Source organism: Aquarana catesbeiana, linkage group LG03 (genome assembly GCF_042186555.1).
Source record: "Aquarana catesbeiana isolate 2022-GZ linkage group LG03, ASM4218655v1, whole genome shotgun sequence".
NCBI lineage: Eukaryota > Metazoa > Chordata > Amphibia > Anura > Ranidae > Aquarana > Aquarana catesbeiana.
In genome coordinates, this window is record NC_133326.1 from 503,699,524 (window position 1) to 503,714,546 (window position 15,023).

At 45.6% G+C, this 15,023-nt stretch overlaps 1 protein-coding gene across 1 annotated transcript; it reads left to right on the forward strand.

Annotated features, from left to right (window-relative positions):
* Window positions 1-8,512: 8,512 nt before the first annotated feature.
* Window positions 8,513-10,204, forward strand: LOC141134607 (protein kinase C delta type-like). Its single transcript, XM_073624072.1, has 3 exons — window positions 8,513-8,678; window positions 9,079-9,210; window positions 9,783-10,204. The coding sequence occupies exons 1-3, from the start codon at window positions 8,616-8,618 to the stop codon at window positions 9,945-9,947; spliced, it is 360 nt and encodes a 119-aa protein (XP_073480173.1). The 5' UTR covers window positions 8,513-8,615; the 3' UTR covers window positions 9,948-10,204.
* Window positions 10,205-15,023: the final 4,819 nt, after the last annotated feature.

Sequence of the window (15,023 nt, forward strand, 5' to 3'; positions counted from 1 at the left end):
TATGGTTCCAGTAATCCATGTCCTTAGTCTGCTTGTCTTCAGCAAACTGTTTGCGGGCTTTCTTGTGCATCATCTTTAGAAGGAGGCTTCCTTCTGGGACAACAGCCTTGCGGACCAATTTGATGCACTGTGCGGCGTATGGTCTGAGCACTGACAGGCTGACTCCCCACCCCTTCAACCTCTGCAGCAATGTTGGCAGCACTCATACATTTATTTCCTAAAGACAACCTCTGGATAGGAGGCTGAGCATGTGCACCCAACTTCTTTGGTCGACCATGGCAAGGTTTCTTCTATCCTGTTAAACCGCTATATGGTTTTGGCCACCATGCTGCAGCTCAGTTTCAGGGTCTTGGCAATCTTCCTATAGTCTAGGCCAGTGATAGCGAACCTTGGCACCCCAGATGTTTTGAAACTACATTTCCCATGATGCTCATGCACTCTGCAGTGTAGTTGAGCATCATGGGAAATGTAGTTCCAAAACTTTTGGGGTGCCAAGGTTTGCCATCACTGGCCTAGGCCATCTTTATGTAGAGCAACAATTCTTTTTTTCAGATCCTCAGAGAGTTCTTTGCCATGACAAGCCATGTTGAACTTCCAGTGACCAGTATGAGAGAATGAGAGCGATAACACCAAATTTAACACACTGCTCCCCATTCACAGCTGAGACCTTGTAACACTAACAAGTCACATGACACCGGGGAGGGAAAATGGCTAATTGGGCCCAATTTAGACATTTTCAATTAGGGGTGTATTCACTTTTGTTGCAGATGGTTTAGACATTAATGGCTGTGTGTTGAGTTATTTTGAGGGGGCAGAAAATTTACGCTGTTATACAAGCTGTACACTCACTACTTTACATTGTAGGAAAGTGTAATTTCTTCAGTGATGTCACATGAAAAGGTATAATAAAATATTTACATACATGTGAGGAGTACCAGTAGAGGGCACAGGCGCCAGGGCAATCAGCCTGAACTCCACTGGGTCGGTTTAGAATCCACACAGAAGAGAGCGAAAAAGAAGTACTGTTTGGACATAAAGATTATAAAGATTGTATATATATATATACACACACACACACACACACATAAACACAGGCTGCTTTCACATTGATGCGCTTTACAGGCGCTATAGCGCTAAAAATGGTGCCTGTAAAGAGCCTCTCCTTTCACTCCAGTGTAAAAAACTCAGGGCTATCACACTGGAGCGGTGCGCTGGCAGGATGGTAAAAAAAGTCATGCAAGCTGCATCTTTGCAGCACTGTAGGAGCAGTGTATGCACCGCTCCTAAAGCGCCCCTGCCCACTGAAATCAATCGGCAGCGACGCCAAATCGCCAGCAAAGCGGCGCTTTGCGGTAGATTTTAACCCTTTTCCCGCAACTAGCGGGGGTTGAAAGCGCCCCGCTAGTGGCTGAAATGCTCAGCAAAAAAGACGGTGAAGCGCTGCTAAAAATAGCAGCGCTTTACCGCCGATGCCCCCAATGCCTCCGTGTAAAAGTAGCCACACACGATATGCATGTGCCTATCTATTTTAATTCTGAGATTAGGTGCATCAGCTGAGGCGATTCATTTCACAGGTTTAACCACTTGGCGTCCACGCTATAGCCGAATGACGGCCACAGCACGGACCTGAAGATGGCCTCCCCTTTGCACGCAGGGTGCGCGCTGTGATTACCAAGTCACTGAGACTCGGGTGATCACAGATTTGAGTAAGGGGCCAAACCCAGCCCCTTACCACGTGATCAGCTGTCAGCCAATGACAGCTGATCACATGATGTAAACAAAAGCTCGGTAATCATTTTTTTTTCTCCTTACGCTGACAGTGTGAGGAGAAAAAAAAGCCGATCACCAGTTTATGTGCAAGGGACATTGGTCCCGAAGAGGAAGAGGCAATTTTGCCTCATCTTTGCACACCAGTACACCCTGCCAGTGCCCACCAGTGCCACCTATCAATGCCCATGAGTGCCACCTATCAATGCCCACAAGTGCCACTTATCAATGCCCACCAGTGGTGCCAATCAGTGCCACCTAGCAGTGCTGCCTATCAGTGCCAATAAGTGCCCAATATTGCCACCAATCAGTGCCCATCACTGCTACCTATCAGTGCCCATCAGTACCGCCTCATCAGTGTACATCAATGAAGAAGAAAAATTACCTGTTTGCAAAATTTGAAAACAAAATATAAAAATATATAAATTTTTTTTTTTTAAATTCGGTCATTTTAAATTTTTTTTAACAAAAAATAAAAACCGCAGAGGTGATCAAATAACACCAAAAGAAAGCTCTATTTGTAGGAAAAAAATGATAAAAATTTCATTTGGTTACAGTGTTGTATGACCGTGCAATTGTCAAAGTGCATCAGCGCTGAAAGCTGAAAATTGGTCTGGACAGGAGAGGGGTTTAAGTGCCCAGTAAGCAAGTGGTTAAATAATTACAGGTGGATGGGTAGCTGAATATATCTCATAGAGGGGACCCAGACAGACCTAAAAAGCAGAATTAAAAAAAAACTTAAAGTGATACTTAAGCTTTTAAGTTTTTTTTTTAAATAACAAACATGTCATGCTTACCTCCACTGTGCACCTCGTAGTGCAGAGTGGCCCGAACGTCCTCTTCTGGTGTTCCGCAGCGGCTCCTCCCCGCATTAGATAACCCCCTAGGAGAAGTGCTCTCCCGAGGGGGTTACCTTGCGGGCGCGCTCCTGAGTCATTCATTCGGCGTCCATAGACTCCGTGGAGAGAAGAACGGCGCGTCCCCGCCAAGGAGATGAAGGGGCTCAGGTAAGTAAACCGGGGGGGGGGCTGTGGTGCGGTGACTGCCAGGTGTTTTTTCACCTAAATGCATATGAAGCATTAAGGTGAAGAAACACAAGCCTTTACAACCCCCTATATTAGCTGTGCAAACTGCCAAGCTGTAATAAACACTGACATATACATTCAGCAAGGAGATGCTTATCTAGTTTTCACAGGGAGCTAGCATGTCACTGCTCTGCTGGTTGAAGGGCAAATGAAGCTGTCCATTTAAACCCTCAGAAGCTCATGAAGGCAGGGTCCATGTTAATTAACAAAAAAATACAATTAACACATACATTTTACATAAGTGTTGTGTGCTGGATCCAGCCAATGTTGAAAAAAAAAAAAGTAGAATATGTCAGTTATAATTATATTAATGTAAAATAATTTGCGATTGTACAACACTACAGAACATGTCAGAGGAGGTAAATGACACCTGGAAGGAAATTTGAACTAATTTGCATAATAACTGTCACATCTGCTGACCAGTAATGTTGCAGAGATTTTGCTAATTTGCATAATAACTGCCACCCAGGAAGAGCTAGTTGCCGTGGCAACGCATGTTCAGTGATGATGTCATAGTGAGTCCTACCTGATAAACAGCTGCTCACAGATGCCACTCTGACACTTCTAACTAGAAGCTCGTAGAGTGCAGACGTGTTTTCAGTTGCTCCATTTCAGAGTTGATTAATTATTCATTCTGTTATACAGAACATTATATAATATATATTAGAGGAAGGACATTACAGTCTAGGAGTTAAAGAGCAGTTTGTTTATACTTAAATTTATAAAAATAAAATAATAAAATGGTGAGACAGATCCGTAAGAGGAAGGAGCCTTTTGCTCCAATCTCCCAGAGGCAACTTAGGGAATCTAAGGAGGAGGAAGAAGAAGTCAGCAGAGTTGAGAACGTCTGCTGTTCAACATCTAATAATTCAGATATGAGCACCAGAAAGAGGCGCAGAGAGGAAGTATCTGATAGCACTAGAGAGGAAGGACGGGACTCTGTGGAGGGGAATGGTGCAACCCCAAGGAAGCAGAGCAAATATGACAGCGCTGCAGAGACAGGACAGAGCTCTGCACAGCAGAGAGGAAAGAAGAGGAAATCTACTGAAGAGCCTGAATGTGAGAGTCCTGTGGTGAAGAAGAGGACAGTACAAAGCTCTTCAGAGGAGGAAGATGATACTACAAGGAAGCAGAGCAAATATGACAGCACTACAGAGACAGGACAGAGCTCTGCACAGCAGAGGGGAAAGAAGAGGAAATCTACTGAAGAGCCTGAATGTGAGAGTCCTGTGGTGAAGAAGAGGACAGTACAGAGCTCTTCAGAGGAGGATGGTGCTAGAGAGACAATACAGCCGGCTACAGAACAGAGAGGCAAGAAGAGGAAATCCACTGAAGAGACTGAATGTGAGAGTCCTGAGACCAAGAAAGGAAGAACAGACAAAGCAGGTAAGTTTTATACCAACAGATCATCATGTAGTACATGGGGGGGGGGAGGTATTTCTCCATCAACTTCAACATTAGATAAAACTGAATTCAAACAGCGGAAATTTGGTTTGTTATACAAAAGATCTAAAAATGTTAAAGTATAACTCTGACAGGAAAGAAAAATTACATACATGATACAGGCCGTCAGCAGACTGCAGTCTTTGTTTTTCTGAGTCCCACCTGTAACAGTTTATAACCTGGTGCTATCACCTGGTGATCTGGTCAGTAAGTCTGTGGTTCAGTTTCCTTTAACAGACCAAGCTGGCCAGCAAAAGATGACAGATGAAAGGGTCATAAGGAGCTAGCAGGAATGGTTTGAAGGGAACCTGTAAAAACAATACAGGGGCTCCAATTGCTGACCTGTTAGTAGCCTCCCTGGTGGTTTTCCAGAGTGTGGCTCGGGGTTAAATTTCAGCACCATTAGCAGTAACCCTGAGCCACACTCGGGATTGCATTGCAGGATCCTGGAAGAGGTTACTTACCTCGTCCCCAGGATCCTGCGATGTCCCCCCCGCTGTGTCCGTGGGCTCTGTCCTCCGCCCCAATGTCCTGTGTGCCGACGCAAAAAAGAAAAAGAAAATTCATAACACATACAGTACTGTAATCTTACAGATTACAGTACTGTATGAAATGATTTCACATCCCTTTTGTCCCCAGTGCTTTGTCCAATGCCCTGCATGCAGTTTTATATGATATATACTGTTCTTTCTGCCTGGAAACTGGAGATTGTCCATAGCAACCAAAAAGTGTCCCTTTACGTCAGAAGTGGTTTTAGACCAGGTATAAAACAGCGATAGTAAATTAGAACACTTGCAGAAATGAGCAATAAAGAGGAGAAATTTATTTTATTATTATTATATTGTTTTTTATAATTATTTATATTTAATAATCATTTTTTTCTCTCTTTCTCTAGGAGTTAGCGGAACGACATTGACTCACAGCACAAAAAGCAAAGAATGTGAAACGGCCTCCCTGGGTCCAGAGGACTTCATCTTCCATACGATACTTAAAGGAGGCTTTAGGAAGGTAAGTGATCAAAGGTAACTACAAAGAGGGGCCATAAACACTGGGGGGGACACAATATGACCCTCCTCACAGAAGACTGTACACCATGTGCAGCATAAACATGTACACTCAGCTAAGTCTGCGGGGAAAGGAGGGGAATGAAGTTCTGAGCAAGAGTATCTCTACACCCTCGCCCCCAACTACTGCAAGGGTTAAATGCTCATTTTGCCTAGGGAAGGTGAATATGGTGAGATCCTTAACTTATTAATCACTTCCCTGGCAGCCAGTGCTCTCCTCCGCTTCCCATGGCCCTCAACATCCTCCATATAATGCAGGACTCCTGGATCTGCACTATATGGGATGAGATCAGAGCTGCAACTGGCCAGGCAATGAAGGGAAGAGACTTCGAAGGGAGTGATCATGCAGTGCAGAGTAAGCCTGCGGGAGTAAAGAATACAGTAAATACAGTATATCACCTTATTGATTATCCCCAAGGTACAATGAGCAACTAACCCTTGTAGTGCAGAGGGTGACCCCACTGCAAGAGAACATTTTAATAAGGAGTGTCACACTGTGCCTGGCAGTGCAGCAACCAGACTTTTGCAGAGTAAATTCTGATTGGTTGGTCTGGGTTGTGATATTTATGAATAAGCCTCCTGTGGTGAATAAGGCTGACGGAGTCTCTCTGTGTATATGGTACATATGGTAGTCGGTCAAATTTCAGCAAATGGCAAAACCAACAGGGCATAAAAAGAAGATAGATAATTAGGCATAGAACATGAGGATTGTCTAATAATGATGTTACAGCTAGAGTGCATGGAAAAGATTATGTATTAACTGTCTCTCTTCTACAGGTGGTGCTGGCGACACATCGTGACAGCGGAAGACTGGTGGTTGTGAAAATAGTCCAAAAGTCGATTCCAACTGGCAAAAAAACAGACATGATCCTCAATGAGCGCATAGTTCTGGAGAAGGCTGGGGGCAGTCTTTTCTGCACCCATGCTTATGCCGCATTCCAGACGGAGGTAAGTCTAATTTTGGAAAAGCTAAAAATTCAGAATTATCAAATGAACAGTATATATAAAATGTTACAGGAGCACAAACATTGCTTGAATCCATTGCTTGAATCCAGGATGAGATGACATTAATCCGATGTAGGAGAAGACACCAGAAACATGTTACCAAATAATGTACAGTGCTTATAAAAGTGTATGTGTCCTTTCTCCATGGAACACTACAATATTTACAGCAACTGCTTGAAAGTGAGATGCTATAGCAAATTATACAATGGTGTCATTTACAGCTGTATATGGGATAGATAGATAGATAGATAGATAGATAGATAGATAGATAGATAGATAGATAGATAGATAGATAGATAGATATCACGTAGTGTGTTTTGATAGAAAATTGTAACATGTTACTTTCATTTGGACCTGTTAATTGAAATTCATTCACTGACCTGTCTGTATTCTTTCCCCAGAATTACTTATTCTATGTTATGGACTATATGAGAGGAGGACATCTTTTTAACATGTTGGACTACTCGGTCCCATTTGAGCTCCCCACGCTCAGACTCCTGGCAGCGGAGCTCGTGTGTGGTCTGCAGTACCTGCATTCCAGAGGCATCGTTCACAGGTAATATAATATTCTTCAATCATTTTACAGTTCACCCCCCCCCCCAAATGAATGAATGGTTCAGCTGCTGTAGATCCATCTATTCATGAGTTACTACAATTCTTCTTCTTCCTCTGTTGTAAGCGGAAGGGAAGTGATTAACATTGTGGTCATCACAGCGATCGCAAGGTACTGAGCTGTTCAGATCAGCTCTGCACAGTGTGTCTGTGTACTGAGCTGTACAAGCATGGCTCGGTACACAGTGGTTAGAGGGCACAACAGCTGCCCAAAGGTGTTGTATATAAACAGCCCAGTAGTGGTCTGTACGGTGGAAGGTAAGTGGTTAATGACAGCGCAGCTCATTTAGTGCAATAAGTTCATGAAAGATATGACTGTGTCCTGAATCATATCAAGCTGTGCATGGACTGTGCTAGAAAAGGGAGCTTTGTGATTGTTGATCCCTCTGTGCATCAGTAATATTGGGTTATAAGGGGGATAATTGTCTGAACTGCAGGCCTGACACTTTTTTTTTCTTCTCCACAGGGACATCAAGATTGATAACATTCTTGTAGATAGCACCGGTCATGTAAAAATTGCTGACTACGGCATAGCAGTAACCAACGTGTATGGATTCAACATGGTGACAGAATACCTTAAATTTATGCTAAATGGGGCCCCAGAAGTAAGTAAAATAACATTTATCTGCTTTTCCAATATGCACACAGCAATTATCTATTATATTAGTCCTGAAGAAACCTGTATAAATCTGTCAATAAAGAACCAGTCTCAGCTGAGGGTCCCATCTGGCACTAAAGAAAGCCGACTCCCAGCGGCAGTGCTAGTTCCAAAGCTAGCAAGTCCTAGTGTGGCCTGCCCTGGTCTACCTTTTGGAGGTAGAATAATCACAGGTCTCAGGACTAAAATACATTTTAAGCTGGGACAAGTTTAATCCACAAGGATAGGTTCTCTTTAATGTGCCAATAACTGGGAGACATATAAGGAAAGTAAATAACTGCTTTAACTGGACTGTAGAAATCTCAAATTTGTGTTCTGCAATTGAAATTTAGCTCAAAAACCATCCAGCCCTGGGGGTCCTGTCCAGTTACCACCCAGTCCTGGGGGTCCTGTCCAGTTACCACCCAGTCCTGGGGGTCCTGTCCAGTTACCACCCAGTCCTGGGGGTCCTGTCCAGTTACCACCCAGTCCTGGGGGTCCTGTCCAGTTACCACCCAGTCCTGGGGGTCCTGTCCAGTTACCACCCAGTCCTGGGGGTCCCATCTCTTTGTTTAGGATTATTTGAAATTCATATATTATGTATCCCTGATATCATTAATCTTAGTGTCAGGATAAAAATTACTCTTGCAATTTGACCAAGGATCAGAGAATTGTACTTATATTTTGTGTGTACAGACAGTGAATCTGGACAGTGTGTAATGGATAGTTTATGTTGGCTCCACATAGAAGTTGGATGATTCTAAATTACCTAAATTATACATTTAAATGAAAACATCTGGGTGGAGCCTTGTTCTAAATGATGCTGCTTTCCAGTCTGATTTATCACTCTAATCCTACTCTCTCTCCCTGATTTTCCCACAGATGTTTTTCAAGATTCCGTATGATGGAGCCGTGGATTACTTTGCATTGGGGGTCTTACTATTTGAGCTAATCTTTGCTTATCCCCTCTATAATGGCCGTTACGGTGATACAAAAACCATAATGTATGAAGTGCCACGATACCCAGACGGCACTGACCCCGACCTCAAGGACTTTCTGGAAAAGGTACGTAGTGACAGTCCAAGTGGGACAGGGAAAGTAGACATATAGGCTCAGCCAAGGAGTCAGTGTGCTTTATAAATACGATTGGAACTTCACTTGCTTTGGGACTCTGAAAAAAGTGAAGCCCCATTCATTGTAATGACTGTATAAAATTTTTTTAAAAAGTGTCATGTGACAGCACTCATATCCTATAATCACGCATTATTTGCAGCATTATGCAGAGAACACACCGCAGACGCCACATTGCGCTCAGCATTTTATTAATAGGATGTACATTGCCAGCGCCGTGTGGAGTATTTATTGCGATGTGCGGAGAGTGAAGGCCACAGGACTGTATAAATAGACTTCTTAGCAATGTTATGCCATAGCTGTCATTTCATGTTTTTCTATTTTTCCCCTACAGCTCCTATGTAAAGATCCATGCAGACGCAATGATTTCATTGCCGACATACAAGATCATCCATTTTTCAACGGCATCAACTGGAAGGAACTGGAAGCGGGGAAGGCACCCCCTCCTTTTTTCGTACAAAGGAAGGTAAGTAAAAAAATCTGAGCAGTGTGTGTATGGTCCACCAATCTGTCACTGTACACAGCTGTGACCAATCATGACACTTTTAGCGGGGGTGTTTATAGAGGAAACAATATACTGTGTAGTGCAAGTGCAGCTGCTCTAGATCCGAGGGAAAGCTCTGCTGATTTCTATCATCCAATCATGTGCAAGTAAAAATGTGTTTTTTTTCCTTGCAAGCGATTGGGTATTCTTTGCAAAGTGAAGCTTTACCTCATTTACTTAGCTCTAAAGCAAGCTCACTTGCAGTACACAGAATACTTGCCTTTACTAAATCAACCCCAATGTGTAAAACTGTGAATGTGAAGATAGCAACTGGCAGATCTCAGTCTGACTCTCAATCTGAAGACTCAGGAGAAGTGAGTAAAGTGAGATTAGGGGACAAATATAAACTATTCAGAAGTGAGTTTGCACAATTCTAATAGTGAAAATCCTCATCTTTACTTATGCACAGTGGTGACTGGTATTTGACATCTCACAGAGGTCATAGGGGCATTTCTTGTAATTAGTAGTGGATCTCATGGATTTCTCTTTTTTAGGGCTTCAGAAACTTGACAAGAGAGACGATAGAACCGGAAGACCTGATGAACAACATGAATGATTGGGGAAAACCTATGGATCCTATTTCAGCCGAGAAACAGAAGCTGTTTGATGGCTTTTCCTTTGTCAGTGACGAATGGAAAGCCATGCAGAAGCTGAAATGAAGCCAAACACACCAGGTTGTTGGGATCAGGGTAGAGGTGAGGGGGTTGTGCTAGGAGGGATTAGGGAGTTTAGTGTGCTAGGAGGGATAGGGTGGGCTGTGTTAGGAGGGATTAGGCGAGTTGTGCTAGGAGAGATAGGGTGGGCTGTGCTAGGAGGAGGGATTTGGGAAGGTTTGTGCTAGGAGGGTGATTTGGAAGGGTTTGTGCTAGGACCGCAGACCTAGCACTCTTTCAAAATCATCTACAACCATGTGCTAGAAGGGGGATTTGAGAGCAGGTGAGGGGGTGATAGGAGGAGGAATTTGGGTGGGTTTGTGGCTAGGAGGGTGATTTGGAAGGGTTTGTGCTAGGACCGGGGACCTAGCACTCTTTCCAAATCATCTACAACCATGTGCTAGAAGGGGGAATTGGGGTAGAGATGAGTGGTTTGTGCTAGAAGGGGGATTTGAGAGCAGGTGAGGGGGTGATAGGAGGAGGAATTTGGGTGGGTTTGTGGCTAGGAGGGTGATTTGGAAGGGTTTGTGCTAGGACCGGGGACCTAGCACTCTTTCCAAATCATCTACAACCATGTGCTAGAAGGGGGAATTGGGGTAGAGATGAGTGGTTTGTGCTAGAAGGGGGATTTGAGAGCAGGTGAGGGGGTGATAGGAGGAGGAATTTGGGTGGGTTTGTGGCTAGGAGGGTGATTTGGAAGGGTTTGTGCTAGGACCGGGGACCTAGCACTCTTTCCAAATCATCTACAACCATGTGCTAGAAGGGGGAATTGGGGTAGAGGTGAGTGGTTTGTGCTAGAAGGGGGATTTGAGAGCAGGTGAGGGGGTGATAGGAGGAGGAATTTGGGTGGGTTTGTGGCTAGGAGGGTGATTTGGAAGGGTTTGTGCTAGGACCGGGGACCTAGCACTCTTTCCAAATCATCTACAACCATGTGCTAGAAGGGGGAATTGGGGTAGAGGTGGGTGGTTTGTGCTAGAAGGGGGATTTGAGAGCAGGTAAGGGGGTGATAGGAGGAGGAATTTGGGTGGGTTTGTGGCTAGGAGGGTGATTTGGAAGGGTTTGTGCTAGGACCGGGGACCTAGCACTCTTTCCAAATCATCTACAACCATGTGCTAGAAGGGGGAATTGGGGTAGAGGTGAGTGGTTTGTGCTAGAAGGGGGATTTGAGAGCAGGTGAGGGGGTGATAGGAGGAGGAATTTGGGTGGGTTTGTGGCTAGGAGGGTGATTTGGAAGGGTTTGTGCTAGGACCGGGGACCTAGCACTCTTTCCAAATCATCTACAACCATGTGCTAGAAGGGGGAATTGGGGTAGAGGTGAATGGTTTGTGCTAGAAGGGGGATTTGAGAACAGGTGAGGGGGTGATAGGAGGAGGAATTTGGGTGGGTTTGTGGCTAGGAGGGTGATTTGGAAGGGTTTGTGCTAGGACCGGGGACCTAGCACTCTTTCCAAATCATCTACAACCATGTGCTAGAAGGGGGAATTAGGGTAGAGGTGGGTGGTTTGTGCTAGAAGGGGGATTTGAGAGCAGGTGAGGGGGTGATAGGAGGAGGAATTTGGGTGGGTTTGTGGCTAGGAGGGTGATTTGGAAGGGTTTGTGCTAGGACCGGGGACCTAGCACTCTTTCCAAATCATCTACAACCATGTGCTAGAAGGGGGAATTGGGGTAGAGGTGAGTGGTTTGTGCTAGAAGGGGGATTTGAGAGCAGGTGAGGGGGTGATAAGAGGAGGAATTTGGGTGGGTTTGTGGCTAGGAGGGTGATTTGGAAGGGTTTGTGTCACGGAACGTCCCACACTCCGCTTGAGTGCTTCCGTCATATACCGCTTCCTAAGTTCTGGAACACGAGTCCAATGGATCTGGCTATAGGAACCCCAAGAACTAGACAACACCAGTCTTGGAGTACAGCAGAACTAACTTTTTATTTGAGATCTCACACACATTTATACAGCAGGGATGACTCAAAGCTAACCTAATTAACATGAGCTAATTTACTACAAAATGTACCCAGACCAGATGACAGACTTGTGGGCACCGAGCTTCACACATTAATATAAACACAATAGCTGGAGCTAATTACAATTAACAATACAAACAACAATCTACCCCCTCCTCAGCCTAGACCATTCGTCTCCTAGCCAGTGCTGGTGGCTAATGTGATCAGCTCTTTCAATTAACATAAACACAGGTTGATGACACCAGCATCTCCTCACAGGATGTGTCCCAACAGAATGAATCAGTCTTATCAGCAGGGGGCTGCTGGAGGAACCCCCCCTCCCTCTTCAGGGACACAGATCCACAGCAAGGAGTCCCCAACAGAATCAAACAACAAACAATATATACATATATACACGACTGAGTCCGATTAGTACAGTTCAGACCGGACCTCCAATTCACCCCACAAAGAGCACCGTTCCATTGAAAATCCAAGGCCCATAATCAAAAGGCAACAGGCCCGCACCCAGTCCTCTCCAACAGCCTCTGTCCCGGCCAGGTCCGTCACAGTTTGTGCTAGGACTGGGGACCTAGCACTCTTTCCAAATCATCTACAACCATGTGCTAGAAGAGGGAATTGGGGTAGAGGTGGGTGGTTTGTGCTAGAAGGGGGATTTGAGAGCAGGTGAGGGGGTGATAGGAGAAGGAATTTGGGTGGGTTTGTGGCTCGGAGGGTGATTTGGAAGGGTTTGTGCTAGGACCGGGGACCTAGCACTCTTTTCAAATCATCTACAACCATGTGCTAGAAGGGGGAATTGGGGTAGAGGTGGGTGGTTTGTGCTAGAAGGGGGATTTGAGAGCAGGTGAGGGGGTGATAGGAGGAGGAATTTGGGTGGGTTTGTGGCTAGGAGGGTGATTTGGAAGGGTTTGTGCTAGGACCGGGGACCTAGCACTCTTTCCAAATCATCTACAACCATGTGCTAGAAGGTGGAATTGGGGTAGAGGTGGGTGGTTTGTGCTAGAAGGGGGATTTGAGAGCAGGTGAGGGGGGTGATAGGAGGAGGAATTTGGGTGGGTTTGTGGCTAGGAGGGTGATTTGGAAGGGTTTGTGCTAGGACCGGGGACCTAGCACTCTTTCCAAATCATCTACAACCATGTGCTAGAAGGGGGAATTGGGGTAGAGGTGGGTGGTTTGTGCTAGAATGGTTATTTGAGAGCAGGTGAGGGGGTGATAGGAGGAGGGATTTCGGTGGGTTTGTGCTAGGAGGGTGATTTGGAAGGGTTTGTGCTAGGACCGGGGACCTAGCACTCTTTCCAAATCATCTCCAACCATGTAGAACCTTCCTATGGTCCTCGAACACACCCAGATTGAGCTGGAACAAATTGACCATACCCAAACGGGAAGGTGGAATAGGCCTCCCAGATATTCACAAGTATTACTGGGCATCCCAACTCACCAGAATTGTCGATTGGCATGTACACGCTCACAACAAAGCTTGGATCCAGATTGAAAACGCCTTTGCTCACATACCAATATCACACCTTCCCTGGATAACCAAACCGTCTGTACCAAAAGAATGTTCCACCCACCCACTAATAGCTCCCACACTACTTAACTTTAACTTAGCATGCAAATCACTCAATATAACGCCATCCCCTGGGCCCTTGACCCCACTAACACAAAATCCTGACTTCCTACCGGGCCTCCTAGGACATAATACGCCAGACTCCACTAATAATCCACAAATCAGAGCCCACCAATTCTTTCATAACGAAGAACTCCTCGCTGCCCTCCCAGATCTTAATTTACCCTTTTTTAAATATCTTCAAATCAGACACTTTCTCGCGTAAAAACTCATGCCCGCAGCGCCTCAGGACCGGCGAGGTGGAAAAAAAAAAATCTAAAAAAATCGATTTGCTTACATTTTGAATCGATTTGACCTCTCAACTCGATTCAAGATTTAAATCGCTTTTTTTCCCCAGCCCTACACTAGATAGCATCTAAACGCATCAAAAATACACCAAAGTGCATCTGAGCACATCAAATATACACAGAGAACATCTAAACGCATCAAAAATACATCAGAGTGCATCTAAACGCATCAAAAGTACACCACCGTGCATCTAAACATATCAAAAATACACCAGAGAACATTTAAATGCATCAAAAATACACCAGAGTGCATCTAAATGTATAAAAAATACTGCAGAGAGCATCTAAACGCATCCAATATACACCAGATTGTATATAAACTAGGGATGCACTAAAATTTTGGCCGCCTATTACGGGGGTGTCGTTCTGGTGCGCCCCAGTCCTCTCCTTTCTCCTCCTCCCCTCCCTCCTCCCTGTGATCTCCGTGTGTCACAGAGCTGAACTGCACAGACCGCAGTAACAATGTCCCACCTCCTGTGACAGATGGCACACTGATCCAATGGTGGGACATTGAATCAGTGTGACGTGGTCACAGGAGGCGGGACATTGTTACTGCAACCCTGGCAATTCAAATACAGCTCCGTGACACACAGATCACTGCACTGATTCAGGCACTGGCAGGCTGCATGACGGGCACTGGTAGGCGGCATCTAATGGGCAGAGGCAGGCTGCATGACTGGCACACGCAGGCTGCATCCTATGGGCACACGCAGGCTGCATCTGAGGGAAACACGGAGGCTACATCTGAGGGACACACGCAGGCTACAGCTGAGGGGCACACACAGGCTGCATCTGAGGGGCACACGCAGGCTGCATCTGAGGGGCACACGGAGGCTGCATCTGAGGGGCACACGGAGGCTGCATCTGAGGGGCACACGGAGGCTGCATCTGAGGGGCACACGCAGGCTGCATCTGAAAAACACACGCAGGCTGCATCTGAAAAACACACGCAGGCTGCATCTGAGGGACACACACAGGCTGAATCTTATGGGCACACACAGGCTGCATCTGAGGGACACACGCAGGCTACATCTGAGGGACACACGCAGGCTACATCTGAGGGACACACGCAGGCTACATCTGAGGGGAACACGCAGGCTACATCTGAGGGGAACACGCAGGCTACATCTGAGGGGAACACGCAGGCTGCATCTGAGAGACACACGCAGGCTGCATCTGAGAGACACACGCAGGCTGCATCTGAGAGACACACGCAGG